The following is a 21,834-nucleotide window of genomic DNA, read 5'->3' as shown; positions in this document are numbered from 1 at the left end:
ACCTCCTGATAACGCAGAACTCTACGCACATCCAGTTTCTTTAACAGGTGATCCTATGTCCTGGAACTTATAGATTAAAAGGCAGGCAAATATATTTCCTTAACAACAGGGAAATCCGAAACTACCTTTGCTCGCAAAAGCTCTCTACTTTCTCATGGCTGTTGGCTGGCTCTAGTAGAGCAACATACCTCCATTTCATCAGATTCTCCAGCTGGCTCAATGTCCATAAGTTTTTCATTCTGAGCTCTCGTCTCAGGAGGCATCTGCTCAGGCAGTCCTAGTTCCATGGCTGTTCAAAAACTGTGGCTTGCCTGTTCATCCACCTACAGGTATGCTCCTACCTATCAGGTGTAGGGAACTCTCTCTAATTAAGTTAGTCCCTCCCCCCACGGGTGTAGAGGGAAAAGTTCTAGTAGGTCATGCTCTGAGAGGTGACATCAGTGTTGTGTGCCTGCTCCCTCTGGTAGTAGCTGCTGGTAAGTCTATAGCCTGCTTAAAAGGTGTTTTAAAGTCGGAAAAAGAATGAGTGTCAGGCTGCTGTGTGTATGCTTCTGGAGGGAGATAGCTAGCAGGCATACACTGAGTATCACACTCTTCAGTAGTGGGTGCAGAACTGAAGGTGAAAGGCAGGGAGGCTGGGAATACCTATAGCCATTATACCGTCATCAGTAGCCCTGTGAAGATATTTGAGACATGGCTCTTGCATATGGTCGCAATCACTGTGAGCCATGAAATTAGAACAATCAGAACCCCAAGAGGGTCTGGATCTGCTATCAGGCAGTTTTAGGGCGACAGTCCATCCCAGAATCCATGAGGTCGAGCCAAAGTAACCATAGAAGCGGAAACACATGTCCGCTGTCTGAACCAAAGCATTCTGTGGGAAGAGATTGAATAAGCCGACACATTTGCAATACCCACATAAGATTATACAATGCATCTGCCATATAATCTGTCCCTGCCAGAAAAGGCCGAGGAGGTGGAACCACTGCCTCGCTCTCCAGTGTGCGCATTTGAGAAAAAGACAGGCACGTGCGACAAAAGCCTTCACTGAAGCAGCATTAATGCTTAAAGCAGATGTGTCAAAGAGTTTCCTGAGAACCACATCCACCCAGCGGTCCTGCATATCCTCCAACACTACATCACACACACTGGGGAGAGAGGTATGTTTATGCATCTGCGCCACCAAAGAATCCATCCTAGACTGCATTTCCTAGGCTGCAAAGGATCCACAGCTTGACGGACAATTACCAGCTGTGCTGAGCCCCAAAAGTCACAAAGGCCACCCCACCAGGCTGAGCGCTTGGTCACCTGCTTCAGCAAGGGAGAGGCTAAGCTGGATGCTGCGCCCTCCCTCCCCCCTCCCCACTGTGCCACATGGCAAGTGACGCAAGAGTACTCTAAAAATGCTAAAATATATACAATCCTAGCAAGAATTCAAAGACTCCATCCCAACAAGTTTCCAGGTGAAATTTGCAGATTTGAAGAAGCAGGGAGCTTTAGAAAAAAAAAAAAAAAGATTGCTAAAAAATCCAACATAACCGCCATCAAAATTTCACACCAAAATTGCAATATTTTTCACACTTCCCAAACTCTAAAAACGATGATTTTAGGATTTTTCAGGAGGGGAAACATTTAGAAAAACTCAAAACCCCACTTTTCCAACCTCCCCCAATTCCTCTCATAGGCTGTCAGCCTGTGTACTCACTGTGACCAGACAGAATCTGTGTTGTAGTCTGCTTTCAGCTCTCTCACAGTAGCTGGATGAGAAAATTCATTGCCACAATGTTGGGAAAGGATCTGTAAAGCTGATCTTCAGACTACCAGTCAGACTCCTATGTCTCTACCTCCACCACTGCGGACCAACAGATGGACAGGTGGAGACGCAGCCAGCTCTGTGAGACCACACCAAGTCTCCTAACATCCTGCACTCAAATCCTGATTAACAGGAGGGGAGACCACATCAGGGACGGCCCTGAGCTCCAGAGAAAACTTTGCAGACTAGCTAACAGGTATCCAATGGGATTGGCCTGTCAGCTATAGACCGAAGTCTGTGTATTCTCAAGCAGGCAGAGCTTCAAAATCGCTCCAAGCACTAAATTACCTGAAAGGGGACAAAATTACAATAAAAAAATGGGGAGAGCAGAACAAACACTCCAGCAGGCACATGTGCAGAAGGAAAGAACTGAATGTGGAGCTAGAGAACCCAGTGAAGTACAAAAGAGACAAAGTGAAAAATCCAGAGTGGATTCCTTCTGCAGCAGTACGCGGATATGGGGAAATAACCCTACTGTCTAGAATGTCTCACCTAATGCACTGGAAATTTATTTTCCTTTTAACATTAGTTTGCCTTTGTTCTCCTCCCTGGTCATTAAAGCACAGTTAATTACCTTCCTGCCCGATGTAGGGCGTGCGTCTCCTCAGTTCAGATAGCTAGTTAAGAAGCCAACCAGGGGAGATGGGTGGGTTGTGAGAATATCTGCCTGCTGTCCCTGGATAACACCTGTTATGGTAAGTAACTGTGCTTTATCCCAGGACAAGCAGGCAGCATATTCTCAACATATGGGTGACCTCCAAGCTAACCAGAATGGGATGTGGGAGTGTTGGCAATTCAGGAGATTTCACAATATTTGGTGACTCTTGGCGAAACATACAATCCGTTTTTTTCTACTGCAATTTTTTGTGACATATTTTTCTTTCCTTTTTTACCATGGACCCCTGATGAAGGTTGTCCGAAACACGGACCGTGTTGGATCCCCTGTTTGGTAAAAAGGTTTTTAGATATACTTTAGTTGTCACAATAAATTTTGCCTACATCGTTGTACACATCTGCAGTTTTGGTTTGTTTGTTCCTGGCAATTCAGGAGAATAAATTTTGTAATACTGCCTGGCCAAAGTGGCCATCCCGTCTAGAAAAAGAATCCAGACAATAATGAGAGGTGAATGTATGAAACGAGGACCAAGTGGCAGCTTTGCAGATTTCCTCAATAGGAGTAGATCTAAGGAAAGCTACAGATGCTGCCATGGCTCTAACTTTATGGGCTGTGACTCGACCCTGTAGATGCAGTCCAGCCTGAGCATAGCAGAAAGAGATGTAAGCAGCCAACCAGTTGGAGATAGTTCTCTTGGAAACTGGATGTCCCAACTTATTTGAATCGAAGGAGACAAAAAGTTGAGGAGAAGATCTTTGTGGCTTAGTCCTTTGTAAGTAGAAGGCCAAAGCATCCTTGCAGTCCAGAATATGAAGAGCTGTTTCTCCAAGGTGAGAATGAGGATTTGGAAAAAACACTGGAAGAACAATGGATTGATTGAGATGAAATTCTGAAACTACTTTTGGTAAGAATTTAGAATGAGTACGGAGGACCACCTTGTCATGATGGAATACTGTAAAAGGTGATCCGCTACTAAAGCTTGTAGCTCACTGACTCTGTGAGCAGACGTGAGAGCAATAAGGAAGACCACTTTCCAAGTGAGATATTTGAGATGAGCCATAGACATTGTTTCTAATGGAGGCTTCATCAACTGAGCAAGAACCACATTGAGATCCCAAACCACTAGAGGCGGTTTGAGAGTTGGCTTGACATTGAAAAGTCCTTTCATAAATCTGGAAACCATAGGATGAGCAGATAAAGATTTCCCCTCTAGTGGCTGATGAAAAGCAGCAATCGCACTGAGATGGACTCTAATGGATGTGGATTTGAGGCCTGAGTGAGATAAATGCAACAGGTAATCCAAAACTGAAGACAAGTAGGTTCCTTGTGATGAAGGGCGCACCAAGCAGAAAACCTAGTCCATTTCTGATGGTAACATTGCCTAGTAGTAGGCTTTCTGGAAGCCTCTAAAATGTCTGCTACAGATTGAGAGAACTGGAAATTGGCAGTTATGTTGAAAGGTACAAGCTGTCAGGTATAGAGACTGTAAGTTGGAATGAAGCAGAGACCCAGAGACAGAAAAACTAGTAGAAGTAGTGGCTCCCTGCTGCTGAGTTGAAGTAGAAGGGAGAACCACAATTGTCTGGGCCACCAAGGAGGTATAAGAATCATGGTGGCATGTTCATGTTTGAGTTTGACGAATATCTTGAGAATGAGAGGAAATGGATGAAATGCATACAGAAACTGGTTTGTCCATTCCAGAAGAAAAGCATCTGCTTCGAGGAGAGTATATCCTGGAGCAAAACTGAGGCAGTTTGTGGTTGTGGGGAAATGCAAAGATCTATTTGAGGAGTTCCCCACTGAGAAAAAATGTGATGGAAAGGCAAGGAATTGAGTGTCCATTCGTGAGACTATAGAAGACAACTCAATTTGTCCACTAAAAAGTTTTTCTCTCCTTGAATGTAGATGGCTTTCAGAAAGATGTTGTGAAGAATTGCCCAATTCCAAACCTTCTGAGCCTCCTGGCAAAGAGGAACAGATCCTGTTCCTCCCTGCTTGTTGACTTAGTACATGGCTACTTGATTGTCTGTACGAATGAGGACTACTTGATTATGAAGATGCTGAAAAGCTTTGAGAGCATTGAATATCGCTCCGAGTTCCAACAGATTGATGTGACACTGGACCAATGCCCTTGAGTACGGAGACCATCGAGATGAGCCCCCCCCAAGCATAGGTCGAGGATTCTATCGTGAGGACCTTCTGATGAGGGGGCGTTTGAAACAGTAAACCTCTGGAGAGATTGGAAGAGAGCATCCTGCAGTGGAGAGACTGTCTCAACGAAGGAGTCACTGTAATGTGCTGAGAGAGTGCGTTGAAAGCCTGTGCCCACTGAGATGACAGAGTCCACTGAGGGTTTCTGAGGTGAAGTCTGGCAAAAGGAGTCACGTGAACTTTAGAGGCCATGTGACCTAGCAGCACCATCATATGTCTCGCTGAGAGTGAAGTGAGGGATGACACTTTTTGACAAAGTTGAATGAGAACATCCTGACGTTGTTGAGGAAGGAATGCTTTGAGTTGCACAGTGTCCAGTATAGCCACAATAACACTGAAGGCACTAAGGACATAGGAAGGGGCACCAAGGACATAGGAAGGAGGCACAGGGGGCACTAAGGACATAGGAAGGAGGCACTGAGGGCACTACGGACATAGGAAGGGGCACTAAGGACATAGGAAGGAAGGAGGGAGGGAATAGAAAGGGACAATTGTTGAGTGCAGAAAGAAAGGATACACAGTCAGAAGGAAACGCAACCAGAGACTCATGAATCACCAGACAGCAAAGGTAGGAAAAATGATTTTATTTTCAATTTAGTGATCAAAATGTGTCAGTTTTGAGAATTTATATCTGCTGTCTATATTTGTCTATTTTTCTATAGTTACTAAGGTGACATTGCATATTTTAAAGTCATCTGCCTTGACATCTTTGAAACCCCCCAAATATAAATAATTAACATTTTCTCTGCATATAGTGTGCTTTGTAGTTTTTTTTTAATTTTACCCCCATAAAATTTAGTCATATGGGTGATCCCATTGCAGGTTTATAACTTAGTCAGTAAGCACTAGATAAATGAACTGCAGGTTTAAACCTAACAGGTCAAATATTCTGACTGGCTAAATTTAAGAAACTTTAAGCCCAAAATTTAAAGACAGTTAAGTTCAGCTAAACGTTTCCTTACAACTTGTTAATATTAAACTAGTTATTTTGAAAATTGATTCCAAATGAAAAAAAGTGACTTAATTGAATTGTCAAAAAAATACCATGCAGAAGTTCACTAATTAAACAGACTACATGCATGCACAATCCTTGGGATTTCTGCTAAGATTACCAGCAATATGCTAATTGATGTCAAATCATAGTGGTTGTTTTTATAGCATAGCTGAATGTCAGCTAGAAATGAGACTAAGACATCATAAGTTTCACAGAACATATTTCAGATTGTAATGACTTTTGGAAAAAGAAAAATGTGAGAAAGTCAGAAAACTGTATGATTTGCAGCTTTGTGACTCAATACTGTTCCAATGGGTCTAAGTGTGAGTTATATCTACCAAACCCTCTGCCTTACCTTCTAGTGCATAACACTTCTTCTCTTCAGCATGCTCAGTTATCTCACACATGTCACTGTAGCTACGAGCAAGTCGCCAAAGGAAATCCGATCTGTCATACTACAGAGAGACCATATAATAATGGATTAACTAGCTGATCAGACAAGGGGTTTTCTACTTTTACTCTACTCTTACCCCATCTCAGTTTTATATACACAGTGTCATGAAAATGCTCCTGATAAATTAAGAGTGCCTGTAGCCAGAAAATAAAAAATGAATACTGACATTTTTGTGCACCAAACCAACATTCACATACATCTGAAATATTCATTCTTTCTATGCTTTTGAAGAAGTTATATTAAACCAAACAGTGGTCGGCTAAAAGTTTGGAGAGGAAGTGCTTTTCTTTGTGCTAAGATGCCAACTGAAATGCAGCTTTATGAAAAGAGAGTTTGACAATTAGATAAATAAAGGTTTGGTTTATGGATTTTCCAGGGATGATTGTAAGAGTAATGGGCAATCTAGACAAGTGTTTCTCAGCACATGGTATGCGTACCCTTAGGGTAGGGGTGTCAAATGTCGGTCCTCGAGGGCCGCAATCCAGTCAGGATTTCCCCAATGAATATGCATGAGATCTATTTGCATGCACTGCTTTCATTGTATGCTAATAGATCTCATGCATATTCATTGGGGAAATCCTGAAACTTAACTGGATTGCAGCCCTTGAGGACCAACATTTGACACCCCCGCCTTAGGGGTACGTGGGCCACTTGTTGGGGGTACACGGCACTGCACAGGTCTCCCAGCCCCCTTCCTCTTTAATCACCGTAGCCACCTGGGATCCCATGCCCTCCTTCTTGCCCAACCCCCTCCACTGAAGTACAACCGCAGCCATGGATTCCATGTCCTTTCTCCTGCATTTTCATCAAAGCCAACCCAAAAGGCTTCGAAGTCAAGCTAACATCAGAGGGAAGCCTTCCAAGTCAGCGGGAGATCACAGTTACCTCCTTTAGCCACACAGGGACGCATCACGGACTGCAGCTTTTGCACATTGCTGACCCGGAAGCCTTTTCTCCAATGTCAGAGGGAAGGCTTGTGGGTCAGCCACACGTAGTGTGTAACAGTTGCTGCCAGCAACGGGACCCTGTGTGGCTGAAGAAGCAGCCCAGCTGGACAGCCTTGAAGGGGGTGAGTGCGTTGTAGCAAGAGAGGGGACATGATCATGGGACAAAGGAAGAAAGGAGGGGGAATTTGGGAAAAATGCTGGAAAGCAGGGAGGGGGGCACAAACTCAGGACACAGAAGTAAGAGAAGGAGGCACGAACATGGGACACAGAAGGAAGGGAGGGGGCATGAACATGGGACACAGAAGGAAGGGAGGAAGGAAGCACTAACTTAGGAGAACTGTTGGGCATGAGTGTGTGAGTGAGAGGGAAAGAGATGGTGGTGCACATGGGGAAAGGAAGAAAAAGGAAAAATTGTTGGCATAGAGAGAGAGGATTAAGGTAGAGATGCATGGGAAGGATGAGAGGGAGAAATACTGGATATGTGGTAGAGAGGGAACAGAGGGACAGATTGAAAGGGATGCAAGCGGGAGGAATGTTGAACATAGTGATCGAGGGAGAGATGTGGCATGGTGCTAGAGAGGGGTGATAAAAGAAGATATGGGCATGGGATGCTAGGCAGTGGTGAAAAATGTGCACATGATCCGGGGGATGAAAGAAGGAGAAATGTTGGGATGTGGTAGTAGAGGGAGTGAGAGAGATGCACCCTGGATCTCTCTTTCTCTCTTTTTCCCCACTCCCTTTGCAGCAAGGGAGGGAATGAGAGAAAGACAGATGGACAGTGAGAGAGAGAGAGAGGGAGACATGTTGCCAATAGGGGTAGAGGAGAGAAGAAGAAAAGTTGGACTCGTGGAGGGACAGAGAGAGATGTTGGATGGGGAAGGGAATGAGGTCTAAAGGAGAGGAAGCGTGCAGGAGGCAGAAAGAAAGAAAAATTGGATGCACAGTCAGAAGGAAGTGCAACCAGAGACTCATGAAATCACCAGACAACAAAGGTAGCAAAAATGATTTTATTTTCAACTTGGTGATTGAAATGTGTCAGTTTTGAGAATTTATAATTGCTGTCTATATTTTGCACTAAATTTGTCTATTTTTCTATAGTTACTACTGAGGTAACATTGCATATTTTATTTTATTTTTTTTAATATTCTTTATTCATTTTCATATTTTACATCAAGTGCACAAAATATTAAATTACAACAAATTATTACACAATATCACTTTTATATCTACTACATAAAATTCTAATAATATTTTTACCCCCAACTGCTTTCCAATCACCATATACACATTATATAACATATTATAACATATTATGTAATATTATTTCCATTATCCACCCCTCCTGATGTGCCATAAAGAAGAAAAAGAAAAGAGAAAAACTGATGATCATTCACTACAATATTTTGTCAATGGCCCCCATATTTTTATAAATTTAGTATATGTCCCTCTTTGTATTGCTATTGCTCTTTCCATTTTGAATATATGACAAATTGTATGCCACCAAAATGTATAACTAAGGTTACTATGATTCTTCCAGTTGTTGGTTATATGCTGAATGGCAACCCCTGTCATGACTAATAAAAGCTTGTTATTCTCTGGTGAAATTTGACTTTTTTTCCTCATCATCATTCCAAATAATACAGTATCATATGAGAGTGCTACATGATTTTCCAACAATGCATTAATTTGAGGCCAAATAGCATTCCAAAAAATTTTAATATGAGGACAATAATAAAGTAAATGATCTAATGTTCCCAGGTTCCAGATTACAATGCCAGCATCTATTGGACTTAGAACTATCTAATTTTTGCAAACGTACAGGGGTCCAAAACACTCTATGTAACAAAAATAACCATGTTTGTCTCATAGATGCTGACACTGTACATCTCATTCTCCAAGACCAAATTCGTGGCCATTGAGATGCAGTAAATTTGGTGCTTAATCTCAATGCTCCAAATGTCTCTTAGACCACTCTTTGGTTTTTTATTCAAATATCCAGATAATAATTTATACCACAATGCGGCTTGATGTCCTAGGAAGTCTGCTTGGAAGCATAGGAACTCCAAACTATACTGATTATTCAAAGTTTTCCATTCAGGCCTGCTTCAATTGCAACCATTTAAAACTTTGTGTTTTATTAAGACCAAATCTATGTTGCAATTGTGAAAATTCAAGCAGTTTACCATCCGAAATAACATCATTTAGAGTTCGAATGCCTACATTGCATATTTTAAAGCAATCTCTCTCAATTTTTTTTAGCTCTGGCACACTAAACAGCAAATGTTTTTCATGGCACAATATATGGAGCAAATGTTTTTCAAGGCACACTATAATTGAAATTATAAAATTGCAAAACCAACAAAAAAGTTTAAATTTGAAAGTTATTTATTTAAAGTTCTTTAAGCTATGTTTGGGTAATTGTAACGATGGTGAAACTAAAGTAGATAGAATTGCTAATCAATGCAATGGATGTGCTTGTTTTTGAATCCACTTGTCTGGGCAGTTATATCCTTACACACCCTGATGCTCATAACACTGACAGAAGTGATGTATATGTCATCTATTCTAATGTATACTTATGAAGGGAATTTTTAAAAATAAAGTAAAATTCTGGAATCTCTTTGGGGGTACACCACTGTGCCTGGGCACACAGTTTGAGAGACACTGTTTTAAAGTCTTCTGCCTTGACCTCTTTGGAAAAAAAAAAGAATATTTTCTCTACATACAGTGTGATTTGTGTTTTTTTTTTTTAAATTTTGTGGTTATCATTATGTATTAATAAGATTATATTTTCTATATATGAAAAATGAATAGAAGAAATTGCATTACAATTAGTGCTATTATTATGGTGGTGGGGTCAAGGGCAGAGCTTGGGCGAGGGTACTTGGTTGATATTTGTTAGACTTAGGGGGTACTTGGCTTGAAGAAGTTGAGAAACCGATCTAGACACACTTTCAACCTCACACACCCCCACTTAATTAAATTTTAGGTCCCTAGCCCTTCAGTTCCCCCCTCCTAGTGGTTAGAGCTGTTGCTTCAGTACCATGAGGTCGTCAGGTAAATCCCAGCCTGCTCCTTGTGATCCTGGCTAAGTCATTTAATTCTCCATTGCCCCAGGTACCACAGTTAGATTGTGAGCCTGCCAGGACAGATAGGGAAAACACCTAAGAGTACCTGATTACCATTCAATGTATTGTAAACCACTTTGGATGAATGTCTTCATGAAAAAGGTGGTAATACATCCAAATCCAAATAAATAAATACATTAGAACAGGGGTAGGGAACTCCGGTCCTCGAGAGCCATATTCCAGTCGGATTTTCAGGATTTCCCCAATGAATACGCATTGAAAGCAGTGCATGCAAATAGATCTCGTACATATTCATTGGGGAAATCCTGAAAACCTGACTGGAATACGGCTCTTGAGGACCGGAGTTCCTTACCCCTGCATTAGAACCTCCATTGTTGGCTACCTCCCTACACTGACCACAACCTTAAGCTGACCTAATTTTCATAGATCTCTATATATTGACCACCTCTGTAAGTTGTATCTTGACCACTTGGACTATGATACACAATATTAATTTACCCTCTATAACTTGACCAGTTGAGTCCACTCTACACCATCTTCGCTGTATTATTTTTTCTTTAGTATAAGTTCTTTTTTCATGTTTTATTATTACCACATGTTGGATTAGGCCTAACATCCTACTGTTCATTACGTGCTGCATGAAGGGCTGGTCTGAATCATAGATGCATCCTACATTTACTGTACTAAAAAATGTTACAGTTAATCGAGGCATAATGGCCCAAAGGAAAGAACTCAAACAGTTGACATTGAAAGAAAAGGTTGATCTTTTACATTTCCTGGAAAGCAGTAGCCAAAGAAAGACGGCGGAACATTTTGATGTTAGCAAGACCACAGTTAGCAACATCTAAAAACATAAAACATGAGTACTTGGAGAGATGGTAAAGAAACCTACAGCAGAAAAGGAAGAAAACTTCCCTTGATGTAGCTACATTAAGCTGGTTCAAACAAATGAAGAGTGGCAGATTTCCAAGCATCAAGTGGTTGGCTTGAGAAATTAAAACTAGGACACAAAATCTCCCAGAAAGTCTTGTGTGGTGAATCCAATGACATTCCAGTAGAAGTTGTGGAAGAGTTCATCAAAAAGTTTGCGGACTCCATCAGAGGCTTCAAAGATGACAACAACTTTAATGTCGACGAGTGCGGACTCTTTTTCAAGGAAATGTCTGACAGAAGACTTGTCATGAAGGGTGACAAATGTAAGAGCAGAAAACTTTCCAATGAAAGCATCACAGTTCTGCTTTGCGCTAGCTCAACTAGAGAGATTGGTAAATTGGCAAAGCCATGCGCATTCAAGAACCTGAAGCCCGAAAACCTCCCCTCACTTGGAAATCAAACAAATGCAAATGGATGACTGGTGCCCTATTTGAGGAGTGGGTAAGGGGTATCAACTGAGAAATGAAGGAGGAACAATCTGTTCTACTGAAAATAGACAACTATCCTGGCCACCCACAAGTAAATCATCTCGCAAACGTGACACTGAAATTTCTGCCGTCAAACACAACCTCAAATATACAACTTCTTGACCAAGACATTACATTACATTAATGATTTCTATTCCTCCAATACCTTGCGGTTCAAGGCGGATTACAAAAGAAGTTATCTGGCCATTTCCAGAGGAATTGAAGAGTAGAGCGAGTTGCTTCAGAGAATTGGGATGAGTCTTGCGGTGTTAGTTTGTCTTTAAGGATGTCTTGAATAGGATGGCTTTTATTTCTTTTCTAAACTATTTGTAGTCTGGAGTCGTTATCAGTAAATTGGAGAAGGCCATCGTACAGTTTTTTTTCGTTTGACGTCTCTGATTGGGGGATGCGTGAACGGTTTGTGCGTTCTCCTGTGTCTGGTTGAGGTAGTTTGAATTAGGCGGTTGTTTAGATAGGCTGGGCTGTCTCCGTTTATAGTTTTAAATAGTAGGCAGTAGAATTTTAATTGTACTCTTGCTTGTATTGGGAGCCAGTGTGAATCGAGGTATGCCACCGTGATGTGGTCATGTTTCCTCAGTGAATAGATAAGTCTTAGCGCTGTGTTTTGAACAGTTTGTAGTTGTTTTATCATGGTTGTGGGGCAGGGGAGATAGAGTATGTTGCAGTAGTCATCATCAAAACATTTAAAATGCACTACTGAGCCCAGCTCCAGCAGTGGGTCATTACTAAAACACAAACCTGTAGTCTGCCTGTGGAAACAACTTCATCCGCTGAATCAGTTAATGCTCTGGATGCTGTCCTCTGAATCAGTTCTGCTTGGAATAAAGTTCAGCCAGAAATGATATAGAAGTGTTTCAAGAACGGTGTATTTGTCACAACCCAAGAGCATGATGTTGTGGTCCCATCAGACAGTCCATCTCCAATGGCAGAATTCAAAGGAGTAGATTTTGAAGGTTTTGTTACAATGGATGATGAGGTGGCAACCTGTAATGAACCTGACTTAGAAGCAATTTCCCAAACGATATTGACCAAAGTACAGACCAGCATTAAAGTGCATGAAGCACTGATGAAGTGGAAGAAGTGCAGATGACATAGAAATTGCAGAGACTCCAAAAGAAGAGGATGTCAGGCATCTAATAACACAGTTGAAGTCATTTGCTGTGGAAAAATGTCCAGGTGTGCTGAGTGGTGTAGCCAGCGTTGAGAGTGCTTTCTCACTTACCTTTGTAATAAGAATAAGAAATAAACCAAGATTGACTTTTTTTTTTCCAGAAAGCATGATTAAACCATGAGAAAACAGTAAATGTATTGATTTTGTATGATTCTGTAAGAATGATTTTACTGTGTTTTGATTATGTATGATTTCATATGATATTCTCTAATAAAAGCTGTACAAGAAAGTTAAGTACATGTACCTATCAGTACAGTAGGCCTAGTTCCTTATGATGACCACCTCCGTATGTTGACCAATTTGTTATAGTTCCTTGGGTGGTCAACTTAAAGAGGTTCTACAGTAATTGGAAAATTCTAAATATTAAACTTTGCTTTCCAGGTAAAATTAGGCACTGATGATTCTTTCAGTTTGTGTGACTGACAGAACCCAGTGTTTTGCTTTAAGTACACTTGGTTTCTGCAGCCAGTCACCCCCACCCCCCAAATCCGGTCTTATCAAATGTTAGACCAGTGTTGTAGTTTTCACTAGAAAAATTATACAGTAAAAATAACAAATTAACTTTACCAGCAATTTATTTCTATGTAGCAACTGGAATCCAACCACCTTCTCCTTCTTGTCACCATCATGCAATTGGTCTGCCTGCCTTAACAGATTTGCAAATTCTTCTTCTGAAACTGGTTCAAAGGATAAAGTTCCTTCATCCTCAACACCAAGGTCCAAAGAATCTCTCCGTGCAAGCTTTACTGTCTCAGAGCTGACTTCATCCTCTTCCTCGCTCTCTTTATAACTCTCTCGATCATAATCGGATTCAGCATTTGCTGTGGTATACCTTTAAAGAAGGAAAACAATCCCAAACCTGTTATGTGATCTAAGTACATGTAGCGTTTTTGCAGTTTATAGTTGAATTTGTTCAAATGTACGAGTATAATGAATTGATCGAATAGAATTTTTTTTAGACAAGAGATGTTTCAGCTTAGTTTTTACTACTAAAAAAATAATTCTTTCTAGTTCTAAATATTGTCTGTTTTTCTCCTTTCGAGCTTACAGGGATAAGGGAAATGGATTTGATATACCGCCTTTCTGTGGTACAACCAAATCAGTTTACACAGACACCAACAGAATGTTGAAAAGGATTATGCCCAAACGGTGTGTATTTTTCTAATTTAGATAAACAAATAGCAAGCCACCAAATTTTGGCTCAATGGAAGAAACATGAATATCATATATGAATTTGAAAACATGAAATATTGGACCAATATTTTTAAAGAACAAACCCTCACAAAATATATATATATATATATATATATATACTAGTCTTTATGCCCGTTACATTAACGGGTGCTAGAATATGTGTGTGTGTGTGTGTGTGTGTCTGTATTTATTTATTTCTTTCTCTCTCTCCTTAGCCTGTTTCTGTATTTCTTTCTTTCTTTCTGTCTTTCTTTTTCCTTTGCTGTCCACCACCACCCCTTGCCTGCTCCCCCTGTCTATTCTCCCTTCCTTTTTCTTCCCCTGTGTCCACCATCATGCCTTATCCAGCAGCAGCCCTTCTCCCTTTGTTTTAACCTCCCCCCTGTCCAGCAGCACCTCTTTTCTGCTCCCCCTGTCCAGCAGTAGGCCTCCCTTCCTTTTTCTGCCCCCCCTGTCCATCCGCACCTCGTCCCCTGTCCAGCAGCACCTCTTTTTTGCTCCCCCTGTCCAGCAGTAAGCCTCCCTTCCTTTTTTTTTGCCCCCCCCTCCATCAGCATCTTTTCCCCTGTCCAGCAGTACCTCTTTTCTGTTCCCCCTGTCCAGCAGCAGGCCTCCCTTCCTTTTTCTGCCCCCCTGTCCATCAGCACCTCTTCCCCTGTCCAGCAGCATCTCTTTTTTGCTCCCCCTGTCCAGCAGTAGGCCTCCCTTCCTTTTTTTAACCCCCGTCCATCAGCACCTCGTCCCCTGTCCAGCAGTACCTCTTTTCTGTTCCCCCTGTCCAGCAGTAGGCCTCCCTTCCTTTTATTTGCCTCCCCTTCCATCAGCACCTCTTTCCATGTCCAGCAGCAACCCTTACCTCCTTTATTTTTTGTCTGCCCTCCACCAACATCTGCCTAAAGCCACCGCGGCCTGCAGGCACCGACAGCCTCTGCGGCCTGCTCCCACTCCCTTCTCACCGTCGCTTGCCGTTCCCCCCCCCTCCCCCGGGAAGCTTCGCTTCTGGCTTCGGCAGCCTTCTGTCTGCGGGCCGCCCGCCCATCTGTGTTTCAATTCAAAGCCGACGCCGCAGCTCCTCTCTCAATCCCTGCCTGGTGCGGTTCGGGTGAGAAGAAGATGCTGGCAGGTGCGCCTGTGTCTCCCCCCTCCGAATCAGCGGCAGCAGTGAGGCGGTACTCTGGCGGTGAGTGACGGCGAGGGGGGAGTTGCTCCATGTTCTGGCATGCCTCCGTGTTCAAAAATCGAATTCGGCACAGAGGCACACCTCACGGAGCCAGGAATCACAAAACTCTAAGTGCGCATGCGCACTTAGAGTTATATTATATAGGATATCACCAATACTTTACTGCTGGAGGTGTGTAGAATGTAGCCAACCACGCCAATGAAAGACACCCTTGTTCTTTGCTCTCTCTCCAAGCAAATTGGCCCAGAACAAGAAAAAAAAAATGAAGAGAAATTTCTGTTTCGGCCCCTAAGGCCTGCATCAGAAGTCAAAATGTTGTTATGGTTTCTCAAGAATATGCTGTGTCTTGAGCAAAAAACAAAGTTCAAATTGCCAACACGTACATGAAAAACGCTCAGTGGTGCTTGCAAGTTAACATTTTTCCCCTCTTTATTAGAAAAAAATGTTCAGTTATATTCAAGAAAGCACAGTTACTTACCATAACAGGTGTTATCCTGGGACAGCAGGAAGATATTCTCACATGTGGATGATGTCATCCATGGAGACTCGGCACGTACAGTGAAAAGTGTAGGATCACTTTAAGCTTTAACAAGCTTTTAGACTGCCCGTACCACACATGAGCGAGTGCCTTCTCGCCTGACGCCATCTCGCGAGATCATCATTTCTACGCTGAAGCACAGAAGCCCAACTAGGGGAGGTAGGCGGGTTATGAGACTATCTGACTGCTGTCCCAGGATAACACCAGTTACGGTAAGTAACTGTGCTTTATCCTTAGACAAGCAGGCAACATATTCTCACATGTGGGACTCCCTAGCTTTAGTAAAGGGATGGAGAGAGAGTTGGGTTCCAAGAACTCAGAAAAATTTGAGTTGCCTCGCAAAAACCATAACCTAATGTCTGATCCGAGAGTACAAAGGCAAAAGAAAGAACCTAGAGGAAAAATGAATAGAGGAACTCCATTGCTCTACCAGAGGTAAAAGGAGAATTCCGAGAAAACTCATATATGGATGAAGGCTGAGAAAATAATAAACAACCCCTTAAAGGCAGGAGAATCTAAATATAGGTGATGGAGATGCCAAAAAGAATCAAATATGAAAGGTTTACTGGTAAATGCACTCATATGGAGTAGTAGACCAAATGAGCAGGTGAAACCAGCCAGGTCTCAAAGTAGATACGAATAAGAAGGGAAAAATGTTTTGTTAATAATGAAAGCATGCTTCTCATGAGAAGAATAGTCTGAGAGGATAAAAAGGAAGAACTATCCCAGAAGAAAAGAAAAGCCAATGCTATGAAGTATAAAATTAGAATGACATATCGGCTGACTGTAGAGAAAATAACCTCCTGAGAAAAAATATTGATATATATATATATATATATATATATATACACAGTGTTCTCCCCAGAAATTTTTTCCAGCCAGGTGGCATGAAAAAGTAGCCGGGTGGGGCGGGATGGGGTGCGCTAGCATTTTTAGCGCGCGCAAACCCATGCGCTACGTGGGAAAACTAGCGCCAACTCAATGCTGGTGTTAGAATCTAGCGCGCATGGCAATTCCTCCGTGCGCTAAGCGCACACTAAAACCACTATCGGAACTTAGTAAAAGGAGCCCTAAATGTATACTATTTTTATTAGTTAATTATTATTATTATTTTCCAATGCTCAATATGACTTCCTTTTTTAAGGTTTGACACTTGTACCAGAATATTTTTACTAAATTTAAGAAGTATTTGCCCTCTTTCAAATGGTATAGAGGTCTAAAAAAGGGAAAGGCATTAATGAAGTCATTAGGTTCAATCTAGCCATTTATTTCTGCATGAATTTAAACAACTAAAAAAAAAAGATAAATATAGCTCATCCAGTCATACAAGAAATGACTGTACAGCAGGGGTGCCCACACTTTTTGGGCTTGCGAGCTACTTTTAAAATGACCAAGTCAAAATGATCTACCAACAATAAAATTTAAAAAAAACCCACAAAGCACACTGTACGCAGAGAAAATGTTAATTATCATTTATATTCCGTGGGTTTTCAAAGAGGTCAAGGCAGACGATTCTATGCAATGTCACCTCAGGAACAACTATACAAAAATAGACAAATATACCCCCTCCCTTTTACTAAATTGTAATACTGGTTTTTAGAGCAGGGAGATGCACTGAATGCCCTGCGCTGCTCTCAATGCTCATAGGCTCCCTGCGCTAAAAACCGCTATTGTGGTTTAGTAAAAGGGGGCCATAGTGCAAAATATAGACAGCAGATATAAATTCTTAAAACAGACATATTTTGATCACTAAACTGAAAATAAAATCATTTTTCCTACCTTTTTGTCTGGTGATTTCATGAGTCTCTGTTTGCACTTCCTTCTTCTGACTATAAATCCAATATTTTTTTCTTTCTGCCCCTCCCCTTTTCTTTCTGTCTCTCTTTCTTTCTCTCACCCCCTGCCCCCCCCCAAGCCATCGCGCCAATTTCTCCACTTCCCCGATTCTTTCCCTACTCCCTAAGCCACCATGCCGATTTCTCCCTGCTTCCACGAGCCAGACCAGGAATGTACAAGCGCTGGACTCACAAGACTTCACCTCTGATGTCAATTCTTACGTCGGAGAGGAAGAGCCAGGCAGCGATTGGCTGGCCCAGAACTTCCTCTCTGACGTCAGAATTGACGTCAGAGGTGAAGTCTTATGAGTCCGGCGCTTGTACGCACCTGGCCTGGCTCAGGGAGGCAGGAAGAAAAAGATTGCCAAGGCAACGCGATTGACTCACATTGCCTTTGTGATCTACTGGTTGATCGCGCTCGACCATTTGGGCACCCCTGCTGTTATGGTATGGTATCCTGTCCTGACCTGAGGAAAGGGGTTTAGTCCCCAAAAAACTGCCTTATTTCCATTTCCTATTTATAAACTTTAATCAATAGATACAATACTACTTGATTCTACGTAAAGCAACAAAAAAATTTTTTTCTACCTTTTGTCGTTTCTGCTTTAATCATCTTGTCTTCACTCTTCTTTCTAGCCAGCATCTGTCCGCTCTGTCTTCCATGCAGCATCAGCCCCTTCCATCCACTGTCCACCCTCTCCCCGTTCCATATGGCATCTTCCCTCTTTTTATGCTCCTTCAATAAACTGTCTATCCTGTGCCCCTTCTCTTCTCCTTTGTACATGATTGATTTCAGCTCTGCCACCTCTCCATTTTTCTCTCTCTGTCAACACCCCGTCCCCTATGCTCTGGGAACTCTCTCTTCTCCTTTCTTTCCTTCGCACCCCACAGTCTGGTATCTTCCCTTCCCTGATTCTCTGGCATCTCACTTCTTTCCTTTTCTTCCATCTCTCCCTCTCCCTCCATGCTCTGACATCTTCTTCTTCCTTTCCCCCTTCCTTTTCCCTTGGTTTGGCATACTTTCCTCCTTCCCTCCAATCCCTGGCATCTCGTTTCATTCCCTCCCTCATCTTCTTTCTCCCTCCAGTTGGGTGCAGCAAGTCTCTCCCCCTCTGCTCCCTTTCCTCCTTCTGTCACCCAAGGCCTGGCGTCATGAACTTCTTCAGGCAGCAGCATTCACAATTCGCTGCTGTTGTCAGCTTAGGCCTTCTTCTCTGCCGGGTCCTGCCTTCATAGAAACAGAAGTAGGCAGGACCTGACAGAGAGGAAGGCCTGAAGCTGGCAACAGCAGTGAATTGTAAATGCTGTTGCTAGCCGAAGAAGTTCATGATGCCAGGCTGAGTACCCGGGGCAGACTGCTACTCTCCCCCCCACAACTTTCCTATCTCTTCCTCCTCCCATCACGAGACTCTAAACAGCACTGTTCTACTCTAAGCAGGCTGCTTCAGGGCTTTCTCCTGCCGTGATTCCCTCTGGCACGTCACTGATGAGGGAAGGAGGGAGAGATAGGAGGGTCAGATCGGGTTGGGGGGGTGCCCAGGATGATGATGAGGCTGCTGCTGCTGCTGCCAGCGAATCCAGCAAGGGTGAGGCCCCAAAGCACAGCACTGGCGGGACCCCCCTGACCATTTCAGGTCCTAGGCCTGTGCCTACTGGGCCTATCCTTTAATCTGGCCCTGCTTCCCCTCCCCCCCCCATATGCCCTGACATCTCTCTCTTCCATTCCATGGTATGGTATCTCCTTTCCCTCCCTCCCATGGTCTTTGCATCTCTTTCCTCCTTTTCCTGATCTTCCTTCTCCCTCCTTCCCTCTCTCTCCCCAATTGGGTGCAGCAGCATTTCTCTTCCCCTCCCCCCATTAGGTACAGCAGTATCATAAGCATTTCTCTTTCCTCCCCCCAATTTGGTACAGCAGAAGCAGCATTTCTCTTCACCCTCCCCCCTAATTGTGTGCAGCAGCATGACTCTTCCCCCTCCCCCTATTGGGTACAGCAGCATCATCATCAGCATTTCTCTTAAACCCCCCCCCCACAATTGGGTACAGCAGAAGCACCAGCATTTCTCTTCCCCCTCCCCCTCTAATTGGGTACAGCAGCATTTCTCCTCCCATTAACACCCCCCCCTGCCGTTTCACACACCCGGCAGATTCGCTACAGACAAAGGCAAGTTGCAAGTTTCCCTTCGTCGCTGACCTATCTCCCAAAGGTCAGCGACAGAGGGAAGCTTACAACTTGCTTCTCTTGCTTACTTCGGGCCTTTCTCGTTGCCAGATCCTGCCTTCGCGGAAACAGAAAGTAGGCAGGACCCGGCAGCGAGAAAGACCTAAAGTAAGCAAGAACAAGTAAGCTTCCCTCCGTGGCAGGCCTATCTCCCGCATGCTCCGATGCTCTAATGGTCCGTGCCGGCTTCTCTTCTCTACCCCCCCCCCCCGACGTAACTTCCGGTTTTGGAGGGAAGCCGGGTTCGAGTCGCTTGCTGAGTTTTGTTTATTTTAAAGTCCGGCGGGAGTCTTTCGGCGGCTCTTCAGGCTGCGCGTTAAGCAGTGGTGGCAGCCGGATTCGGCAGATGACAGCCGGGCGGTAATCTAAATTTGCTGGGCGGAGCACCCGGCTGAAAAGCGCTGGGGAGAACACTGTATATATATATATATATTTAATCTCTCGAAGGCTGAGAGAGGATTGTAACAAGCCTTAAAACGAGAGAATCAGCAGAGAACAGAAGGGAAAAGCATATTATCCAAACAATATGCCAGTAAATTCCCTCAAGAGATTTAGTAAGAAAAGAGTGAACAAAGTTGTTTAATATCCATGTAACAACAAAAGGCTGATCAAATGTTGGGTTTGTTTTTTTTTAAAGGCTCCTTATTTATAGAAAAAAGAAGAGCTAAGGTTAATGTGTTACTAAAATGTAGTACTAACATTGGGACCTGAACCCATGAAAGTATATTTCTAGAAGTAAATTAGTGCAGCCTTCAAACTACTATCCTTGGTTAATTGCATGTTATAAACTTGGGAATCAAAATATATAAAATTTTATCCCAGTAAAAATAAGGAATGGAGAAAAGAACTATGATATATATGGCCCCGAGTAGTAAATAAGTGCCACATGAAAACTCGTGTACCCAAGAAAAACAAAGTAACAAGTGTTTGTTATTGAACTCCTGTACCATCTCACTTTGCTACAGAAGAGGGATCATGGGTAACAGAGCTAAGTCGTGTGGTACCCTAAAAAAATGGAAGAAATTACTTCTGAACTAGTGGCATCAACTGAAGGTAAGAAGAATCAGAGTGTTGATACCTTACGTGTTCGGTACCACTTCGATGAAAAGGAACATTCCCTCAACTGCAACCGATGTGATGTTCTGTCAAGAGTAAGCAGGTCATAGTCGATATAACCGATGTAAATCAGTGGATGAAGTCATCAATCCTGGAACAAATATCCTGCACCGAAACCTAGTGCTGCAGGGTGTCGAAGGGCAGGGCACTTCAAAGAGGATGCACGCCCAGTAAGGAACACAACCTGCACAGAAGGATGACACCAGCGTCAATGTGAACTCTAAAGATGACATAGACGATGACTTGAAGAATGTCAATACTAAGTAGAGCGACGTTTGAGGATAGACTCCGAAGCAGTACCTTGCGCCTTATGAGAACTATGCTCAGGCTAACTGGCACTGATAAGGTTGCTGAAACTGAAGTAGAGATTAGTCTACAGAAAAAGTGAACCTCCTGCAATCCCAAATCATGTACCGATACCTGACTGAGCGAGTATCAATGGTACCGCAGGGTGGAGTTCTACTGATGTAGAACAGCATCAAGTCTTAATCAGCATTGATGTCCATTGATAAAGAAGCACTGTGACCATGAAACATTAATGGTATTAAAAGTGCCACAGGCGTCGAAGCGTGAGTGTCTGTCTGACAAGGCGATGCGCTTCAGAAATTACAACTTGTATCGCCCCGAGAGCTATGCATCAAGTGGACTTGATGCTTAATGGTAGGGCTCTGTCCACTGTGATACATCTGCACTGATTAAGGAAACTTGATGCTACTATGTAACCAATGGAAGCAGATGGAAGCACTGATGTCCTCCAATACCTGCCAATCCCAGTCACTGAAGTCCAACTCCAGATCTATATGTAGAAATAAATAACAAGAAAAGAAAACTTTGACATTAATCAATAGTGTTTTTTTTTTCTTTCAATCTATAGACCCAGAGCCAGATACAGTCGGGAGAGGGCAAGCCGGGTTAGAGTAAAAACAAAGCCGAAAATCCATCGATAATCATGGAGGAAGTGAGGATGGAAATTTGTGTGAAGGTCGCTAAATTAAAAAAGTTTGAGGAAAGTCCAAAATTTCTTTTTCCTCTCTAC

The 21,834-nt window shown here is 42.8% G+C and overlaps 1 protein-coding gene across 11 annotated transcripts in view; it reads right to left on the bottom strand.

Annotated features, from left to right (window-relative positions):
• The window catches only part of RMDN3 (regulator of microtubule dynamics 3), a 219,132-nt gene that overhangs the window by 134,266 nt on the left and 63,032 nt on the right, over positions 1 to 21,834 (bottom strand). For all 11 annotated transcript variants that reach the window (XM_033952294.1, XM_033952295.1, XM_033952296.1 and 8 more), the window contains 2 exons: positions 13,284 to 13,548; positions 5,990 to 6,089 (listed from right to left, as the gene is read on the bottom strand). In XM_033952294.1, coding sequence (XP_033808185.1) covers positions 5,990 to 6,089; positions 13,284 to 13,548 — 365 coding nt within the window. The remainder of the gene's footprint in view (positions 1 to 5,989; positions 6,090 to 13,283; positions 13,549 to 21,834) is intronic.

Source organism: Geotrypetes seraphini, chromosome 7 (genome assembly GCF_902459505.1).
Source record: "Geotrypetes seraphini chromosome 7, aGeoSer1.1, whole genome shotgun sequence".
NCBI lineage: Eukaryota > Metazoa > Chordata > Amphibia > Gymnophiona > Dermophiidae > Geotrypetes > Geotrypetes seraphini.
The sequence above is the reverse complement of the archived record's forward strand: the minus strand, read 5'-3'. Positions and strand labels throughout refer to the sequence as shown.